Source organism: Lissotriton helveticus, chromosome 8, assembly GCF_964261635.1.
Source record: "Lissotriton helveticus chromosome 8, aLisHel1.1, whole genome shotgun sequence".
In the NCBI taxonomy this organism is placed as follows: domain Eukaryota; kingdom Metazoa; phylum Chordata; class Amphibia; order Caudata; family Salamandridae; genus Lissotriton; species Lissotriton helveticus.
Window position 1 is genome coordinate 48,011,784 of NC_136069.1, and position 19,205 is coordinate 48,030,988.

At 47.0% G+C, this 19,205-nt stretch overlaps 1 protein-coding gene across 5 annotated transcripts in view; it reads left to right on the forward strand.

The window, feature by feature from the left end:
- Positions 1-19,205, forward strand: part of LOC144772335 (uncharacterized) — an 84,010-nt gene that overhangs the window by 26,548 nt on the left and 38,257 nt on the right. For 2 of the 5 annotated variants that reach the window (XM_078656578.1, XM_078656581.1), the window contains exons 2-4: positions 13,908-14,034; positions 16,843-16,941; positions 18,130-18,405. In XM_078656578.1, coding sequence (XP_078512704.1) covers positions 13,908-14,034; positions 16,843-16,941; positions 18,130-18,405 — 502 coding nt within the window. The remainder of the gene's footprint in view (positions 1-13,907; positions 14,035-16,842; positions 16,942-18,129; positions 18,406-19,205) is intronic. The other 3 variants (XM_078656579.1, XM_078656582.1, XM_078656580.1) reach the window with 2 other exon arrangements.

A 19,205-nucleotide genomic window follows, 5' to 3' on the forward strand; every position in this document is an offset into this window, starting at 1 on the left:
CATTGCTGTGATCAGTCCCAGGTCTATGCTCCACTGTAAAATCCATCCCCTGTAGGGAAATGGACCACCTAAGCAGTTTGGGGTTTTCACCCTTCATCTGATTTAGCCACAAGAGGGGCTTATGGTCTGTCTGAATGGTGAAGTGAGTGCCAAACAAGTAGGCCCTCAGCTTCTTCAGGGCCCAGACCACAGCAAAGGCCTCCCTCTCAATAGCTGACCAATTTTTCTCTCTGGGTGTCAACCTCCTACTAATGAAAGCAATAGGCTGATCATTACCATCAAAATTCAGTTGAGACAGAACAGCTCCCACACCCAACTCAGAAGCATCTGTTTGGACAATGAATGGCTTGGAGTAATCTGGACTCTTGAGGATAGGTGCTGTGCACATGGCCTGCTTTAGGTCATTGAATGCTTTCTGACAGCTTGCTGTCCACTGAACTTTCTTTGGCATCTTCTTGCTTGTCAGGTCATTAAGGGGGGTCACTATGGACCCATAATTTCTGACAAACTTCCTATAGTACCCAGTCAGGCCCAAGAAAGCTCGAACCTGAGTCTGGGTGATTGGAGGAGTCCAGTCCTTGATGGCCTGTATCTTACTCTCCAGTGGCTGAACCTGGCCTCCACCTACAAGGTGGCCCAGGTATACAACCTGTGTCTGCCCTATCTGGCACTTTGTGGCCTTGATAGTGAGGCCTGCCTTTTGCAGGGCCTCTAACACTTTCCTCAGGTGGACCAGGTGATCCTCCCAGGTGGAGCTAAAGACAGCAATATCGTCAAGATAAGCTGCACAGAAGTCATCCAGCCCAGTGAGGACTTGATTCACCAACCTTTGGAAGGTGGCAGGGGCATTTTTCAGTCCAAAGGGCATTACCACAAATTGATAATGCCCTCCAGGGGTAGAAAATGCTGTCTTAGGTTTGGCTTCCTCAGCTAACCTGATTTGCCAATACCCAGCTGTCAAATCAAATGTGCTTAAGAAGTTGGCAGAAGCCAATCTATCTATAAGCTCATCTGCTCTTGGTATTGGGTGGGCATCAGTCTTAGTGACTGCATTGAGGCCTCTGTAGTCTACGCAAAACCTCATCTCTCTCTTACCACCCTGGGTGTGAGGCTTTGGCACTAGAACTACTGGGCTAGCCCAAGGGCTATCTGAGGGCTCAATGACTCCCAGCTACAACATTTTCTGCACTTCAGTTTTGATGCAGTCTCTAACATGATCAGGCTGTCTGTAGATTTTACTCTTGACAGGCAGGCTGTCTCCAGTGTCAACATCATGGGTACACCAATCAGTTTGGCTGGGTGTCAGAGAGAACATATGTCTGAAGGATTGCAAGACTTGCCTGCAATCCTGTTGCTGATGTTCAGTGAGGCTGCCACAAAAGACAACACCATCAACTGATCCATCATCAGGATTCTGAGTGAGCAGGTCTGGGAGAGGGTCACTCTCTTCCTCCTGCCCCTCATCTGTGGCCATGAGCAAGCTCATGTCCTTCCTGTCAACATATGCCTTGAGCCTGTTAACATGGAGCACTCTGAGAGGGCTCCTGGGAGTTCCAAGGTCCACCAAGTAGGTAACCTCTCCCTTTTGCTCAATGATGGTGTGGGGCCCAGACCATTTGTCTTTCAGAGCTGCTGGGGCCACTGGCTCCAGCACCCACGCCTTCTGTCCTGGCTGGTACACAGTCAGTACAGCCTTTTGGTCATGCCAAGCTTTTTGAAGTTCTTGGCTGGCCTCAAGGTTTTTGGATGCCTTTTCCATATACTCAGCCATCCTGGAGCGGAGACCAAGTACATAGTCCACTATGTTGGTTGCAGGCTTTTTGAGAGGTCTCTCCCATCCTTCCTTCACCAAACACAGGGGTCCTCTTACAGGATGCCCATACAGAAGCTCAAAAGGGCTGTAGCCAACCCCCTTCTGTGGGACCTCTCTGTAAGCAAACAAGAGGCAGGGGATCAGGACATCCCATCTTCTCCTAAGAGGTTCAGGTAGTCCATGAATCATCCCTTTCAGGGTCCTGTTGAATCTCTCAACAAGCCCATTGCATTGTGGATGATAGGGTGTGGTGAACTTGTAGTTCACACCACACTCTTTCCACATGGCAGTCAGATATCCTGACATGAAGTTTGTACCTCTGTCAGAAACGACCTCCTTTGGAAAACCCACTCTGGAGAACACTCCAACTAGGGCTCTTGCCACTACAGGGGCTGTAGTGGTCCTAAGGGGAATAGCCTCAGGATACCTGGTGGCATGGTCCACCACCACCAGTATAAACTTGTGTCCTGATGCTGTCTGGGGTTCCATTGGACCAACAATGTCAATCAACACTCTTTCAAAGGGAACCCCCACCACAGGTAGTGGTATGAGGGGGGCCTTTGTTGTGCCACCTGACTTACCACTGGCTTGGCAAGTGACACATGAGCGACAAAACTCCTTGGTATTCTCATTCATATGGGGCCAGTGAAAGTGTGAGACAAGCCTGTCCCAAGTCTTTGTCTGACCTAAATGGACCTGCAAGGGGAATCTCATGGGCCAAGGTGAGAAGGAAACCTCTCAGAGACAAGGGGATGACCAGCCTCCTGGTTGCACCAGGCTTGGGGTCTCTTGACTCAGAGTACAGGAGTCCATCTTCCCAGTATACCCTGTGGGCACCTGTGGCATTCCCTGCAGCCTCAGCAGCAGCCTGCTGTCTGAGGGGTTCAAGGGAAGGGCAGCTCAACTGTTCCTTCCCCAGGTCTGCTCTGGAGGGTCCCCCTGAGCCCAGAAACTCAACTTGATCAAGTTCAAGCTCTTTAGGCTCAGTTTCCCTCAGCTCTCTCAGATCAGCCTCCTCAGAGACTTGATCCTCAACCTGGGGCAAGGGGGAAGGCAAAGCCTTACCCTTACTGCTCTTCTTCTTGGGAGGTGTCTGGTCCATAATTTCAGGATCCAGCACCTGTTCAGTGGGGCATTTTCTGGCCTGTGACCTAGTCACAGCAAGCACATGTGCTGGCAAGCCTAACATCTCCATGTGAGTCCTCTGCTCCACTTCTGACCATTGTGATGACTCCAAATCATTGCCCAACAAACAATCAACTGGGAGGTCTGAACTGACTACAACTTTCTTTTGTCCCTTCACTCCACCCCAGGAGAAAGCCACAATTGCCACACTATGACTAGTAGTGACATTGCTGGCATTGGTCACCAGGAAATCAGTACCTGGCATGATCTGTCCAGGGTCCACAAAGTTAGGTGTCACCATGGTGACACTGGCACAAGTGTCCCTATAGGCCTGAGCCATCTTGCCATTAATCAAAGGTGTCTGCCTGTATTTGCCCAAAGTATTGGGACTTATTTCAGGGGACATATCCATATCCCCTGTACAGACAAGGACAGCCTGAGTGAGTGTGCCAACTAAGTTGTCAGACCCCTCAGTACCCAAGGTTAACCCAACTAATGCCTTGGGAGGTACACTACCACTACTGACTGTACTAGGGGGTGCAGTTGCCTTAGGGGCTGTAGTGGCAGGAGTTTGTCCTCCTCTTTTGGTGCACTCACTAAACCAGTGAGATTTACTTTTGCAGTACTGGCACCACCTTTTTGACTGGCCTTCTTGAGTCTTCTTCTTCTGGGAAGCCTGACCCCCACCCTCTTTGGTTTGTTGGGGACCTGGTGAAGACTTCTGGTCATTTTGCTCATTCTTAACATTACCCTTCTAGTCTGCTTTCTTCTGACCACCCTGGTTCTGGTTCTGGTTCTGCTTGATCCTTGTCCTGACCCATTTGTCTGCCTTCTTTCCCAATTCTTGGGGAGAGGTCAGATCTGAATCAACAAGGTGCTGGTGCAGCAACTGGTTCTGACAATTGTTTAAAATGTGTTCTCTCATCATTAGATTATACAATCCTGTGTAATCTGTAACCTTGCTACCCAGCAACCAGCCCTCCAAAGCCTTAGTGGCACAATCCACAAAATCAGACCAGTCCTGAGACTGAGTTTTCTGGGTATCTCTGAACAGCAACCTGTACTGCTCAGTGGTTAAACCAAACCCATCAACCAGTGTATTCTTCAGGACCTGGTAATTGTTAGCATCCTCCACCCTTGTAGTGAGGAGCTTATCTCTACCTTTACCATCAAAGGAGAGCCACAGTATAGCTGCCCACTGACTCTGGGGAATGCCCTGCACAGTGCAGGCCCTCTCCAGAGCAGCCATCCATTTCTGGATATCATCCCCTTGCTTAAAGGGGGGCACTATTTTAGTCAGGTGTTTAGTGTCTAAACCCTTCTCTCTATCTCTTGGGAGATTGCTGCCACCAGTGGGAGCTAACCCACTCATCTGCTGCTCTCTTGCCAGGGCAAGCTTCTCTTTGGCCAGGGCAATTTCTTCCCTTTCAATCCGCAGTTCAGCTTGTCTCATCCTAGCTTCATGCTCCCTTCTCTGAGGGGAAGTAAATCTCCTCTGTGGAGGATTCCTTCTCCCCTGAGAAGAGGCATTAGAGTGCAGAGATCTATTGGAGTCCCTAGAAAGAGATCTATCTCTCCTAACTCCAAGGTTAGGCCCACTTCGGGTTAGTACTGGGGGTCCCCCAGATCCTAGCCCAAGTAAGTCTAAGTTGGCCCTGGTTAACCTTCTGACTACCTCAAGACCTTTGTCTACCTCATCCCCAGAGAGTTCCTCTTGATCCTCCTCCTCAACTGCAGTAGCAATGTTGGGGAGATCTGGATCCCCAGAGGTTCCCTCTAAGGCTGGCATGTTCTCATGTAACTGAGAAAGCTTTCTGGCATCATATGTCTCTAAGAGACCTATCAGAAAGGGAATGGTGGGGTTAGACCCCTGCTTCAGTTTTCTGGAGACACAGATCTGTCTCATCTCCTGGAAACTGAGAGCTGCATATCTTGAAGTGACCTGTGGAGGGTCAACACTGACCAGGGGAGTCTCAGTAGAATCTCCCTGGGTAGACATGCTTTTCTAGTGAGGTGTAAGTGGTGCACTTACCTACACTATGTGTTTGCCTACTGATCCCTTGCTAGAGTTTTAGTTTAGGGTGTGCTAGGCCCTAGGAGCTACAACAGCTGGTTCAGTAGAACTCAGAATATTCTAAGCTAAGTTATATGTACCTTTAGTACTTATGTGATCTTTCACAAGATATTCTTAGGGCATGTGTGGTAAAACAACAGCAAGCTCAAATCCCAACCGCTGCTCACCAATGTGAGAAGTTGGCCTGATGTGCAGTGTTCACTATTCTAGTGATCACTATATATCAGTCCAAACAACCCTTATTGATGATTGGTTGTAAGTCAACCTTATAGACCAGCTATCCTAGTAGCGTGGATACGAGCAGTCTAAGGCTAAGACTCTAGAGGGCGTGTTAAGCCAGCTGTTTTACCATCACATTACCCCTTGAACACCCAGTGAAAGGACACCACACAAGTGTTATGAAAATAAACAGTGTAGTTATTAGAATCACAACAACCCTGTGGCGCCGCGGCCAGGGCGACTGACGCTGGAATCTGGGGACCACGGTTCGATCCCCGGCTCCGGCGGCAGGTTAGCCCAGCACCATGTGACTCTGGGCAATAGCTCGCTTAATCTTCCCGACGGCCCCCCAGCGCCTAGAGACCCTTACGGGTGATTGTGCGCTTTACAAATGTGGACTTTACTTTACTTTACTTTATGAGGACAGGGTGCTAGGCACACAACAAAACTCTTACGAAAATACTTAAGTTAGCACGTTATACACAAATGCCCGAGGGGCACGAAAAACCATATATTCTAAAAGTGGAATGCGAATTACTAGCAGGTAAGTAACTGTACTAATAGGCTTTGGAATCGCTAGGACTTGACTAGGGAATCGTTAGATTACTTCTAGGAGACCTAGGGGACTCGGGTGCAGAGGGTGCACTCTCACGCGGGATGCGGGACAAAGTCTATGGAGGCTAGTAAAGGCAAAGTTAGTGTTCACGGGCGAACCCGACCTGGTAGGGAGAAAACGACAGTGGATCCTGACCCTTGGATAGTGAGGCTATGCTGGGACACCGAAGTGCCGAAGTTACCTAGCCCAGGGGCTGCAGCTGCATAGGTCTAAAAAGACGTCGGGGATCTCGTTGCCGGACCAGGAGCCTGGAAGGAAGAAGTTGCTGGCAGGCGACCAGTGAAGAAAAGTTCGATGGATCCAAGCCTGGATCAAGGAAGAAGAAAACCTGAAAGCAGAGGGGACCAAGTTCTTGAATCACTAGCCAGTGATTAAGTGGGCACCAGGATGGCACCGGGCGAAGTCACCGCAGTCAGGTGAGTGGGCGCTGCTGGGCTCTGCAGTCTCTCGGACCAGGAGGCGTTGTCGGCGACCAGGATGGAGGTGCGAGCTGTCCCACGGAGGTTCTTGCTGTCGACGTCGCTGGACCCAGGATTGGGCAACAAGTCTTGGCAAATGCAAGGCCCACGCGGTGGACCTAAAATGGCGTCTTGGGCGGACCAGGAGGGTCCAGGGTACTTCTCCGATGGAGGGAAGCAAGGGCCAGTCTGGAGCAACCAGACCAGCAGCAGAAATGTCGTCGGGCGTCGTCAGGAAGGCCACAAGCCAGCGGGCTAGTAGCCAAACAACGCGGTGAGCAGTAAAAAGCAGAAGGGCCCCACGCAGATCGTGGAGATGCTGGGGGGCTGCTCTTCGGTGCTGGAGCTGCTCAGGGTGGGGGCTTCTCGGACCCCAAAGCACTCACCAGGAATTCACTCGGCGGGCTTGTTGTTCAGAAGTCGTGCAGTCTTGAAGATGGCCGGTCCCTCGAGGTCTCGTCACACCCACGAATCTCAGCGTGACTGATGATGTAGGTAGAGGTCAGAGGTGCCAGGGAAGCCGGTTCTCGTCGAGCTGGGCAGTCGGATTCCGGAGGAAGGACTTGCAGCAGACCGCAGTGTTCTGTAGATGGTGCCTGCGGATGCAGGGTGACTACTCCTTAGTCACAAGGGAGAAATCTTAGGAAGAAGTCTTGAGTTCCTTTCGTGGAAAGTAGTTTCAGGATTCAAAGATGATCTGATTTGGAAGGGGGCCAGTTCCTACCTTTATCCTGTAAAAAGGGGCTGGCACGCGACTAAGTCCTGCCCTAGGGGTGGGACCAGGAGGGGGGTGGTTACACCCACTTCCTTGGCGGGCTTTTCCCCAGCACAGGGTCTGGAGTGACCCTGGAACTGGTTCCAGCCAGCCTATGCACAGTGAGCACCGGGGTGCCACGTGCAGTCACCTTCCTCTAAAGCCCTGCCTACCTACAATACACAAAACCCTGTCTGGGACGGTGCTGGCACCGCCCCTGGCAGGAAACCCTTTGTCCTTATCTCCTGCTCTGGGAGGACTCCCAGCAGCAGGAGGGCAGACTTGTGTCTCGGTGGCAGCATCCATTTTGTGGAGCTGAGGCTCTGTTTGACTTTAACCGGGGTTAGGGGTTACATACATGTCGTGTCCCTCTAGAAGGGTGGAATGCTAACCCCGTCGCCAGAATTGGCGAGGGGTTAGTATTCCAATTCGTATGACACCTTACTCGACATGTTTTGATAAAGCGATACCAGAGTTGGCATATAACCGCGAGGATTATAATGCACTTAAGAGTATATGGTATGCGATATCATGGAAACGGCTAAGGGATGGATCCCGAAAACCGTAGACAGGCTCAGCTCATGCCAGAGCACCATCTCACACGATTCCAAGCACTCTGCCTTCAGGATTGTTAAGGCCTGCCATAGGAGTGACTGATAGGAGATCTGTGTGTCCATTTTAGGGTTAGATATAGGTATACTATATCTAAAGCAAAGGGTGAGTACACCACCTTGCCCCAGCTGTCGTGCAGCCAGTTGTGTCAGTTTAGTTAGTCAGCCCAGGGGTGGCATAATACATGCTTCAGCCCCTGGGAGACTTCTGGGTACACCTCAGCCCTGGGTACAGGGACTTGGAGAGGGCCCAGTGCCAATTCAGTACCTGAGTACAATTTGGATAGAGAGAACAGCTAGGCTGTGGGTCTGATTAGCAGGCCCACAGCCAGGGAAAGTCGTAAACCAGTGCAGCAAAAAAGCAAAAATCTGGGTGATCATAGGATTGCAGACCCTACTCTCCTACACTCGGATACACCCTCTCCCTCCACGGGGAAACCATCATCCTGGTCCGATTCCGGGGCAACCTCGGCGCCATTTTCTCCGGGGTAAAAACCCTCCCGGCAGGGTACAGGTTTAAGCGTCCGCGCACTCTTACGGAAAGAGTCCCTCAGACGGTCGAACTCCTCCAGGTGTCCCGCGTGGCGCTTCGCGGTACTCTTACCACCACCCTGCGCGCCGCCTGATCCGTGTCCTGCTTGCACTGGAGTACCGAACACCCCGGGGATACTATGGGCAAGAGCGTCCACTTTATCCCTCAGGGGGGCCAGCGCCATATCCAGGGCCTGCTAGAGCGCGAGACCCACAGCAGGCGGCAAGGGTTAGGGAGGCCAACACTGTTCCGCCTCCTGAATTGAGGCGTTTGATTTTTCATACGACATATCGCAGATGAGGGTGAGAGCACTAAAATACACCTTTGTCCTATTTACTTAAAGGTAGCCCCCGCGCCAGTGCTCAAAAAACCTAGCTGTCAAAAATTCGGGTGCAGTACCTCATCGTGCCTCAACGCGCCGTCACACCGAGGAGAGAACCGCTGAACAAGCCGTCTCTCCTTGTGTCGGGCGCCCCATAGAGCTGGGAAGCGCGGGAGCGCGCTGACTCGGTCTGCGACAAACAGAGGGTACTGACGGCGCAGGCAGAGCCTGACGCGCGTCAAAAAAGAACAAAGAGGTGCGAGCAGAAGCTTGACGTGCGTCCAACAATAACGCTAAGGCAGCGGGCATGCACAGGCACAAACGCGGCGATTTAGGCTGCGGGTGTGTGCTTGTCTCGCTGTGTATTTTAACAAGCTGATTTTAAAGCTATGTGGAACTAATCTTGTTTGTGCAAACTCGCACTGTGTACTGCATTTGTGGGAACCTGATCTTGGCTAAAACTTTATTACCTGTTTTTCCATCGCTCTTGACCCCGTTCCGCCCCGGCTTTGTGCCGTTTGTGCGGAGGGTCGTGTAGCCGAGCGCCACTTCCAGTTCCTGGCACCACTTCCGCCCTGCCTCTCCACCTTGCAGGTTAGCGGTTTAGTGGTTGCTGAAATTTTTCTATTTTAGGCGTGACAGCTGGAGCTCTCCCCTGACAAACGCGGCGATTTAGGCTGCGGGTATGTGCTTGTCTCGCTGTGTATTTTAACAAGCTGATTTTAAAGCTATGTGGAACTAATCTTGTTTGTGCAAACTCGCACTGTGTACTGCATTTGTGGGATCCTGATCTTGGCAAAAACTTTCTTACCTGTTTTTCCATCGCTCTTGACCCCGTTCCGCCCCGGCTTTGTGTCGTTTGTGCGGAGGGTCTTGTAGCCGAGCGCCACTTCCTATTCCTGGCACCACTTCCGCCCTGCCTCTCCACCTTGCAGGTTAGCGGTCTAGTGGCTCACTCCCTGGGTTGTATAAAATGGCAGCCTGGCGGAAGCGCAGCGGGAGCGCCGACTTCGCGCCTAAATTAAGCCCGTCCGCGGCCGACCGGGCCTCGGGGTCAGTCATAATGCCCAACTTATTACTTATTCTTCCGCTGACCTTTTAATGCTTTGCCGCACGGTACCCTTACAGGCCCACGATGTAAAGACTGCTCTGGCTTGTGGCATTCTTGTTTCTCTGGGTACCTTTAGCTCAGAGATTCCTTTCCCCTGTTCTGAGCCGATACCTCCTCCCCTCAAATCGTCAACGCTTGGGGCCACTCCATTGACCGTGATATACCTCAATACACGGTCAATGGTGAAACATCAGCTTGAAATTTTCCAGCTGCTAGACGATAGAGCTGTGGATATCCTCCTTTTATCAGAGACTTGGCTAACTGAGGACTCCGTCCCTGACATTCTCGCCGCCATCCCCGCCGGCTATTATATCCTGCAATCCAATCGACCTGCGGGGCAAGCCGGTGGTGGGGTGGCAGCCATCATCCACTCCCAGCATACTTTAACTACCTTGGCCTGTGCGACGATCCCCAGAACGGAAAGTCTCACTATCAAATTCACTTCTCCCAGGTCCTCTTTCATTGTTGTCCTTGTGTATAGACCCCCTGACCTTATGCCCTCTTTCCCTCAACAGTTTGGTGATCTTATCTCCCAACTTATCATTAACCATGCCAAGGTTATGATTATCGGAGACTTCAATTACTGGCCCTCTGACCCCCGGGAAAGTCACCTCTCGGAGGAATTTTCTGATCTTTTATCAGGCCTGAACTGTCGCCACACATTATAATACCCACTCACTGCAAAGGTCACATCTTAGATCAAGTGTGGACGGCCAATCTCGAAATTTCGTCCCCTATAGTGACCCCTTGCTCTTGGTCAGATCACTGCTTTATCTCTTTCTCCCTTAATTTGACTACCCCAGTCGCCCTTCCCCTACGACCAATTTCACTGCTCGGAACTGGAAGAGAGCCAACCTGGTGGAACTTCATTCCATATTGGCCTCTACAGTCCCTCCAACCTCCGCCCAGGTGACTCGCCAGGCCTTCCTTTTAGAACAATGGCTGCTGTCCGCCTGTAATACTGTCGCCCCTCTGAAAACTCTAAAAACTAGGCGCCCCCATGACGCCCAGCGGTGGTTTACGGACCAACTAAAGCTGTACAAATTGGCCCTACGCCATGCTGAGTGCCGTTTGAGGCGCAACTATGACCAACAACTAAAAGTTGAGTTTGTGGACCGTTTGAAAGCCTATAAAAAATCCATCTTACTGGCTAAAACAACTTACTTTTCCCAAAAAATGATGGAGTCTGCTTCTAAGGCAAAGGATATCTTCTCCATAGTGAATGAGCTCTCTCTGCCAGACCGTGTCACCCCTCAACCCCAACCTTCACAGTCTTTGTGCGACTCACTTAATGTTTTTTTCATTGACAAAATCACCACCATCAAGAACAATATCCCCCCGCCCTCATCCTCTTTTCCTCCTTCTTTACCTCCCAGAAATCCTTGCTGCCTGGACGTCTTTCCCCCGATCTCCCTCTCGGATGTTTTATTCACTACTGCATAAAGTGAGCTCTGGCTCCCCAATGATTGTTGCCCTCCCCAAGTCCTTAGTGAAATCTTTTTAGCCTGCCCCGACCCCCCCCCGGCATTACTTAACAACTCGCTGGCGACGGGGGTGGTCCCGGACTCCTTTAAACAGGCAGTTGTGATACCGATCCTAAAAAAGACCAATGCTGACCCTACGGTCTTGAGCAATTATAGGCCTATCTCCCTTCTCCCCTATCTGGGGAAAATCTTGGAGACATATGTCACTCGCTGCCTGAGCGCTTTTATTGAGAGCTCGTCCTTTTTGGAGGCCCAGCAAGCCGGTTTCCGCCCACTTCATTCCACCGATGTGGTCATCGTGGCTGTTATGGATGCCCTAAGAAAGGGCGCCGATAATAACATCTCCCAAGCACTTGTCTTGTTGGACTTATCGGCGGCCTTTGACACGGTCCATCATGCAATATTGATCGACCGTGTCAAAAATGCTGGCATTCAGGGCACAGCTCTTGAATGGGTTAGATCCTTTCTGGACAGGCGTTCTCAGGCAGTGCACCTGTTTACCTTCTCCGCCTCCTATTCCCCCCTATCCTGCGGAGTCCCACAGGGCTCCGCTCTATCCCCTCTGTTATTTAATTTGTACATGCAGCCCTTGATTGCTTCCCTTCGCAAATCCGCAGCCACTATCTTCAATTACGCGGACGATTTGCAGCTAATTTTTCCCATCGATACCTCCCTTTCCTCCCGCACTAGTTTCCAATTCACCATGCTTGAGATATCGGAATGGATGTACCACAGCCAGCTCAAATTAAATCCCACCAAGACCGAGCTTGTGCTGGTGGGTGGAGCAGCCAACCCATGGAATGACAGCTTCTGGCCTCCCTCACTAGGGCCTCCTCCCTGCCCCGTCAACTCTGTGAAGAGCCTTGGCGTAGTCATCTCCAGTGACCTATCTATGAGGCCCCAGATTAGTGCATTCACGTCATCCTGCTTCTTCCATCTGCGCAGGATACGTAAAATCTGCAGATTTCTCACTAGAGATGCACTTATCCTTATCATCATGGCCCTCGTTACGTCCAGAATTGACTACGCCAACACTCTGTATGCGGGAATTCCTGCATACCATCTCCACAGGTTGCAGCTGGTTCAAAACCTGGCAGCACGCCTGGTTTACCATCAACCTAAGCACCAGCATGTTTCTCTGCTACTGCGGAGCCTGCATTGGCTCCCGGTGGCTAAGCGTTGCACCTTCAAACTGGGCTGCACGGTATTTAAAGCTCTGTCTGATTTGGCCCCTGTTTTCACTTCTTCTAGTCTGAAGCGATATGTTCCCTCCAGAGATCTCCGTTCCTCCTCTCATAACCTTTTAGTCATCCCTAACATCAAACGCAAAAAACATGGCGGTTTATGTTTTTCGTTTTTGGCCCCCAAAATCTGGAACTCCCTCCCATCTGCTTTCCGACATTGCCCTACCTACGATTGCTTTCGTAGGATGCTGAAAACGTTTCTCTTCCACTCAGCCTTCGAGTAATACCCGTTCCTGCCCTCCGCATTTGTTATGAGCGCCATGAAACTGTATGGTGATCGAGCGCGGTATACATTTTTTTAACATAACATAACATATCAACAATGGCTCATCAAAGACACAGTTCATCCGGAAAAGTAAATAAAGTGTGACTTAACTGACGAGCAGAGAAGAAAGAGGAAGCGGAAGGGACATCATAAGCATTTATATGGCGGATGCCCGTGGCATTGGACTATGGTTGCTATGGACACTGTGCCCCATGTGCTCATGGGAGTTGTAGTTTGATTAAAGTTTTTTGTATTGTGTAACTTTGAACCTGCTAGTTGAATAAAGAGAAAAAAGGACTGCATAATCCTCGCCTCCATCCTGACATAGAATTACCGAATCGGTAAATACCGATTCTTAAATACCGAATCTTAACGATTCGGTAAGATTTACCGATTTTTTTTTTTTTTTTCCTACATAGCATATACCGATTCTAAAATACAGAATCGGTAAAATTCGGTATTTTTGAATCGGTAAATGTAGATTACCTACATATGGCCCCAAAAAACTACAAGTGACTTAGAACATAGTGTTAAAACTTAAAAGGGCACATCATGTTAAATTGGGAGCCCAATCACCTTAATCTTTCCATGTGATAAACTTAACATTTAATGTTGTTTGCCTAATCCCAAAAGCCTGGTCTGCTTTTTTATGCTCTTTTCACAATATGCCTTTAGACAAGATCGAAGACCATCAGTAGATGAAAAATAAACAGGGAAATAAATACAGGTGTGCTTATCAGGAGAGTTGACTCCTCTAAGTTATTGGTCCCAAAAACTTGTATACCTTCTGCCTAGAATTAAGATTACAATACAGCCACCTGGAATTCAGAAAAGTGATCAAACTTTGTTTGCCACCAAGTGTTTGCTTAACTCTGTCTCCAAAACATCCTGTGGCCCAGACATAGTAAATGTGCATTTGTACCTGCAACACACATTTCTAATGCATCTGCAGTTATGGAACAGTGCATTGGTATCAGGGCGTCTTGTGACCAGTGCCAACTCTATGATTAAACAATAAAACAGATCGAAAGGTGTGAGGAGTTTCTAGCATTGATATTTTGTTCATTTAAAGTACTGGCCGCACCTTGATAGATTGGAGGAAGATATGGTGTTGTGGCTCGTCTGCCACCATCACTACTGTATTATCATGTAGAGTTTGAGTTATCCAAATGCTATATGAAAGAATACCCTGCATTATCTTATAAACATTGATTCTGTATTGTGGCTGACTGTCTAGTTTGGAGTATGACATAAATGTATGTATTCACAATCCTTCCAGGCGCTGCTTACATTCCAGGATGTTGTTGCCTGTTTTTCACGGGAGGAGTGGGAGCTTTTACAAAAATGGCAGAAGGATCTTTATGCAAATCTGATGAAAGAAATTCACCAAGTCTTGCTGTCACTAGGTAAAGTTGCACTGAATGCATTTTGTAAGGTTTGCATATTCTGTAAATTACTGGCCAGTTTGCTTCTTTAGAGTCCTCATAGTAAGTGTTTAAATACTTCCTTGTTTTTATCTTCGCTATTTTACGTTCATTGTTTTTTTTTTCTCTATTTGTTTTTGATATATTATGTGTAATGAACAACTTCATGTGTGGTGTAGTAGGGCATGACATCAAACTACCTTTATGTATTTAGTGTGACTTCAGACTTCATTTGTGCAGTAACTTGAATCCTCAAGATCAGTGCATCAATATCAGTAACACCAGAGACAAAGAATATTGCCCCTGTGTGTGTGGCTAGTAGTCCGAGTGATATAGGCTGGGGTGGGAAATTGTATTCCCCGATGCTCAGAACATATTGTTGGGGTCAAAGACAACGAATATTCATGGTTATTTTGTCTTTTGGTAAGCAGATCTAACCCTCGCAGCACTAGCACTAGCCCTTTGGCTGCCAGTTTACAGGTCTGCAACGTTATTGTGGGAATGAGGATTTTCCGCTGTTGCTAAGGCAAAATATGTATTCCAATGCATTCATTTTTTTAATCTTGAATATTAGATTCGTAAACTCCACATCTTTCATGTCAGGACAAATGCTTAGAACTACAGTGAGCTGCAAGTTCAGCTTGGTTTAATGACAGTGGTTCCAGTGTAAAACACTTACAAAAGCCTATAAAGTACAGCTACTGGTTTATATTGTTTCTAGAATGCTCCTTGATAGTATGCAAATGCATGTAAAAAAATTGAAGAAACATTAGTGAATGCTTACATTCAAATTAACATTTTCCCCTTCGACAATTGCAATTTGAAAAGGAATGTGTGATGGTTGCAGACAAATTTGCCAAACTATCATGCAAAATGTATCCGAAATATTTTGCAACTAAATAAAATAGATGAAGGTTACAGGCAGCTTTGCTAAACTATGGTGCTATTTTAAGGAGCACCTTATATGCCATTTCTGTAAGACATCAAGTTTGATGTATGATCATTTAAAAAATAAAGGCGAAGCAACTTAAATCTGTAATAGCAACTTCTAACAAAACAATTGTAGCCCCATTTTTAAAGAAAGTCACAATTACATTAATTTACTTTAAAAGATGGAAAAAAATACATACATCCTTAACAAGTTACAATATCGGAAGCAATGTGACAATTATAAACATCCTACCCATACTCTAAAAAACTTTTATTTTCAAGTTCATTATAGGGAAGCAAAGGTCCATTTAGGCTACAGCAATGTAAGATAGACAATAGACCACCATGCCATGCCTTGAAGATTATCTTATACTCCTGTATCCTATTGTGCCCTGTAGGTAGCAGTTGGTTCAGCTCTTTTCCGGATCTTGCTGACAGGATTCCTTCAATGTTCTTAGGGAGGAGAGTATTTCCCGTAATTTCCTGACTGGAAATATATATTTTTTTGTGTGCAAAATACCATCTCCTTTTGTGAACTGCCCGTATTGCGGCAGAAAAATGACTAAAACAGACCCTCGCCTGATCTGTATCCTGTGTTTGCTATAGATTTTCATGAACCCATCCTGGGTTTTGCTGAATCTTCCTCTCCAGAGGCACCTTGAGAGAGCTTGTGAAGATTGCCTGTATAACCAGGAAGAAAGGCGAAAAAGGCAGGCTAACTGTCAGGACATCCGAGGAACGAGAAGCGGCTGCTCCCTCTACCAGTGCGTCTTTCTCACTCTGTCCAGTAAAGGAAATTTGCAGTGGGAGGAATCCTACACTGACCATAGCTTTTTGACAAAATTATTTTCATTGCTTTTTTACAGAGCACTGGCATCTGCATCGGCACACAAGGGGTTTACTGCAGCTGGGTGGCCTGTTGGTTTTGTTGATATGAAAACGTGTTCACTGAGGACTTTCTTGGAGGCCTCTGATGTGGAGTTTGTCTCCTCTTCCTTTGTGTTTGGAATAGGGAACAGAGAATGAATTGGCTTTTGGATTGGAGGTCCAAATGCCATTATTTCCTCTCAAAATTGTGATAAGCAAGTGTCCACCAAACCCCTGTATGTCAGCAAGAGTAGTTTGAATTTGGTTTTTGCTTATCAGTAAAGGTTCCTCCATGTTTATAATAATCACATTTTTGACAGCTTAGGACTTTTTAGCTTTCAATAACAGACCCAGACGGTTGTTAGGAGAGCAGGTAGAAAGGAATTCACAGTTAGGCTTATTGAAGACTACGGGAGACAATTACCACAGCTCTGAACTTATGGATGATGCATGAGAGGCAAAAGGTTACTACAATGAACAGGTTTTGTCAAATTATTTCTTCGGCCAATTGACCGATAAGTGGAAACTTTGTCTTGCTTGTTACTATTTCTGCTCCTCCTTTCAGACTGTCCCCTTCTTTCCCTAGTTCCATTGCCCTCTTCTGCATAGACCTTGAAGCCTATTCCTCCTAGTACTCTTCTACACAAACAAAATGGCTATTGTGCCTGCTACCACCATCGCATCCTGACAGTGGAATAATTCACCATAGAAATCTGTTGAACAATTGTCATCACATTCCAGATGTCAAATTTGATTGTCTATTTGTTGTTGATATGATCTAATATTTGTCTTATATACATTTGTTAATATTAAGAAATGTTTACAAATGTCTTATATTAGACGTTATCCACTCTGCACACAGTTGTGGTAATGGCTGCCATTGCACATGAATCTCTAGTCCTCTTCACTTCTCTATCCTCACTTTTTAAAACCTCCATATTTACACTCTAGGAGCTGTACATCACTTACCCATTGCTTTTCCTTTTTAACCAGGCCCTGTTATTGCAACCTGTGTCTTTTCATTACGAGCCAAAGTAAAGGAAGGGCTCGAGCCAACAGATGGGGAGGACTCTAACAGACGACACAGTGAGTGTGAGTGTACAATTGGTTCCACCGTAAACAGACAGTCGGGCACAATCAGACTGGGAAGTGAGTAGTACAAAAAAACAAATAACAAGGAACAATCCTTCTCTGTGTATGCACCTATAATCAGCAGCGATATCCCTGCTCCAATTTAAGATAGACTTCAAGACGCGCCTCTGTAAGGAACACTATTTTATGGCCCAGTGACAGTCCACAAATAAGCTAACCTTTCTCTCACACGTTGACTGTGTATTTGCCTCTGACTATATACAGTGCTCTATTGACTTTTGGGTAGATTTGCGCCATGATGATATCAAATTCATATATGTCTTTTCCTGCAGCACCAAACATGCACATTGATTCTCGTTTGCTGACAAAAGCATACTCATACATAGACATGCACAAGAACACACCTCTTACGGGTTGATACTACTCGCACACGCACATCCATATGTGAAATGTTGATGGAATTATTTACCCAACTTTTCACCTCGTGATCTTAGAGCTTGACGTTTTGTTTTCCCAATCCAAACCAAGGGCCTGATTTGGTGGACAGGTTTTTCCGTCAAGACCTCAGTTATAACCTGTCCTCCTTATTACAAGTGCCTAAGGATGTAACTTTGGCTGATGGGTTACTCCGATGCATAAGTGCCTTCTGTCCACTAGCCAGTCTACAGGAAAAAGAGCCGCTTCCATTGTACCCCTCGCATTGTGTAGGCAAAGATCGTTTGTTTATTTCCAGAGGGAATTCCTCATGTATTCCATACTACATAAATAACCCTGTAACCCCTTCACTGACACCAGCAGGAAGCTATTGCAAGCTCAGAAAACTGGAGCAGGGATAAATCAGATGCCACAAGAGTTAAGCAACAGTTAACGCTACATTCACTGCCAAGCGTGTGAGGGATTTCTTTGTCCAAAGGTCTTGAAGCAGCTGTGCTCTGCTTTTTGGCTTGTATGGGGCAGAAGGAAAAAAGTAAAATGCTATACGTGTAGAATTGCAATTCTAGCTTTACAGAAGGTCTGAAGTGTGCACTTTGCTATGACTTTGTAAGTTACACTAAGCATATAAAAGCTTTTAAAACACACACTTTTTTAAGTAGGGATGGAAGAGCTGCCGTCTCTCTACAAACTAATTATCATTGAAGTTGTCTGATAATCTTGGTCTAATTAATATTTTTATGTTTTTTTTAATAGGCATACCAACTTCTGGAAAGGATGCATTCACCGTAAGCAGAAAGGATGCCCGGTGTGGGCAAAATCCTCTTTACACAGACCGCAGGGAGAACCTTCATCTGATTGGCACAAACAGAAGGGAAAGCCTGGAACTATTTGGCACATACACAAGGGAGAGCCATAATCTGCTTGGCACAGACATAGGGGAGAGCTCTGAGGTGCTCAGAACAGACAGAAGGGAGAGGTCTCCTCTGCACAGCACAGACACAATGGAAAGCACCGATCTGCTCAGCACAGGTGGGAAGAACTACTTTAAAGATTGAGCTTTTCAGATTCACTGTCACATACTACACTATTAATACCTACTACTGTACATAGTGAACTTTTCACAGACAACCCTTTCTTAACCTTTTGTGGAGTTTGATCTCTCAAACAGTCTCTGACTTTATTTTGCACTATATCGTTCACCATCTTGCTAGCATAATAGTGACCGTGACCAATTTTAACATTGCCTTGTAATTTCTTCCTAGACCAGAAGTTCTATGTATCAATGAAACCCAAACACAGCTTAATTTTTTCTATTTTACTCATCAATAGACGTTATTGAAGGTCATCGAATGCTGTCCTGTACCAGAGACCCATAGCATGTCACCATAGCTACTTCTCTCCAGCAGACCATTAGTTCTAAAGTGATAGCACACTGACTGTACCTTTAGGGCTCATTACACCACAGTCTTTGCATTTTATATGAGCATACCTAAACTCTAACCTTGTTAGTAGAGACCTAGAATCACTATTCCGACAGAACTTAAGCTAACAAATCAACCAATCTTTAAATGGGTATCTCTCTCTCATAGGTTCTATTTAATACTTTTGGTATTGTAATCATGCATATGTCTCTCAGACCTTTTACATTTCTCCAGTGACCTGGAACAGACCCATGATGCCTCAACTACATTCTTTATTGCCACAGATTCAAGAGGTGGCACAACCACAGTAAATAATATAGGTTTCCTTGCACTTAGTGCAGCCAGAAATCTTTTCTAAACTTCTCTGTTGTAGTAATATTCCTTCAAAATCGCCCTCATGTTTATCTT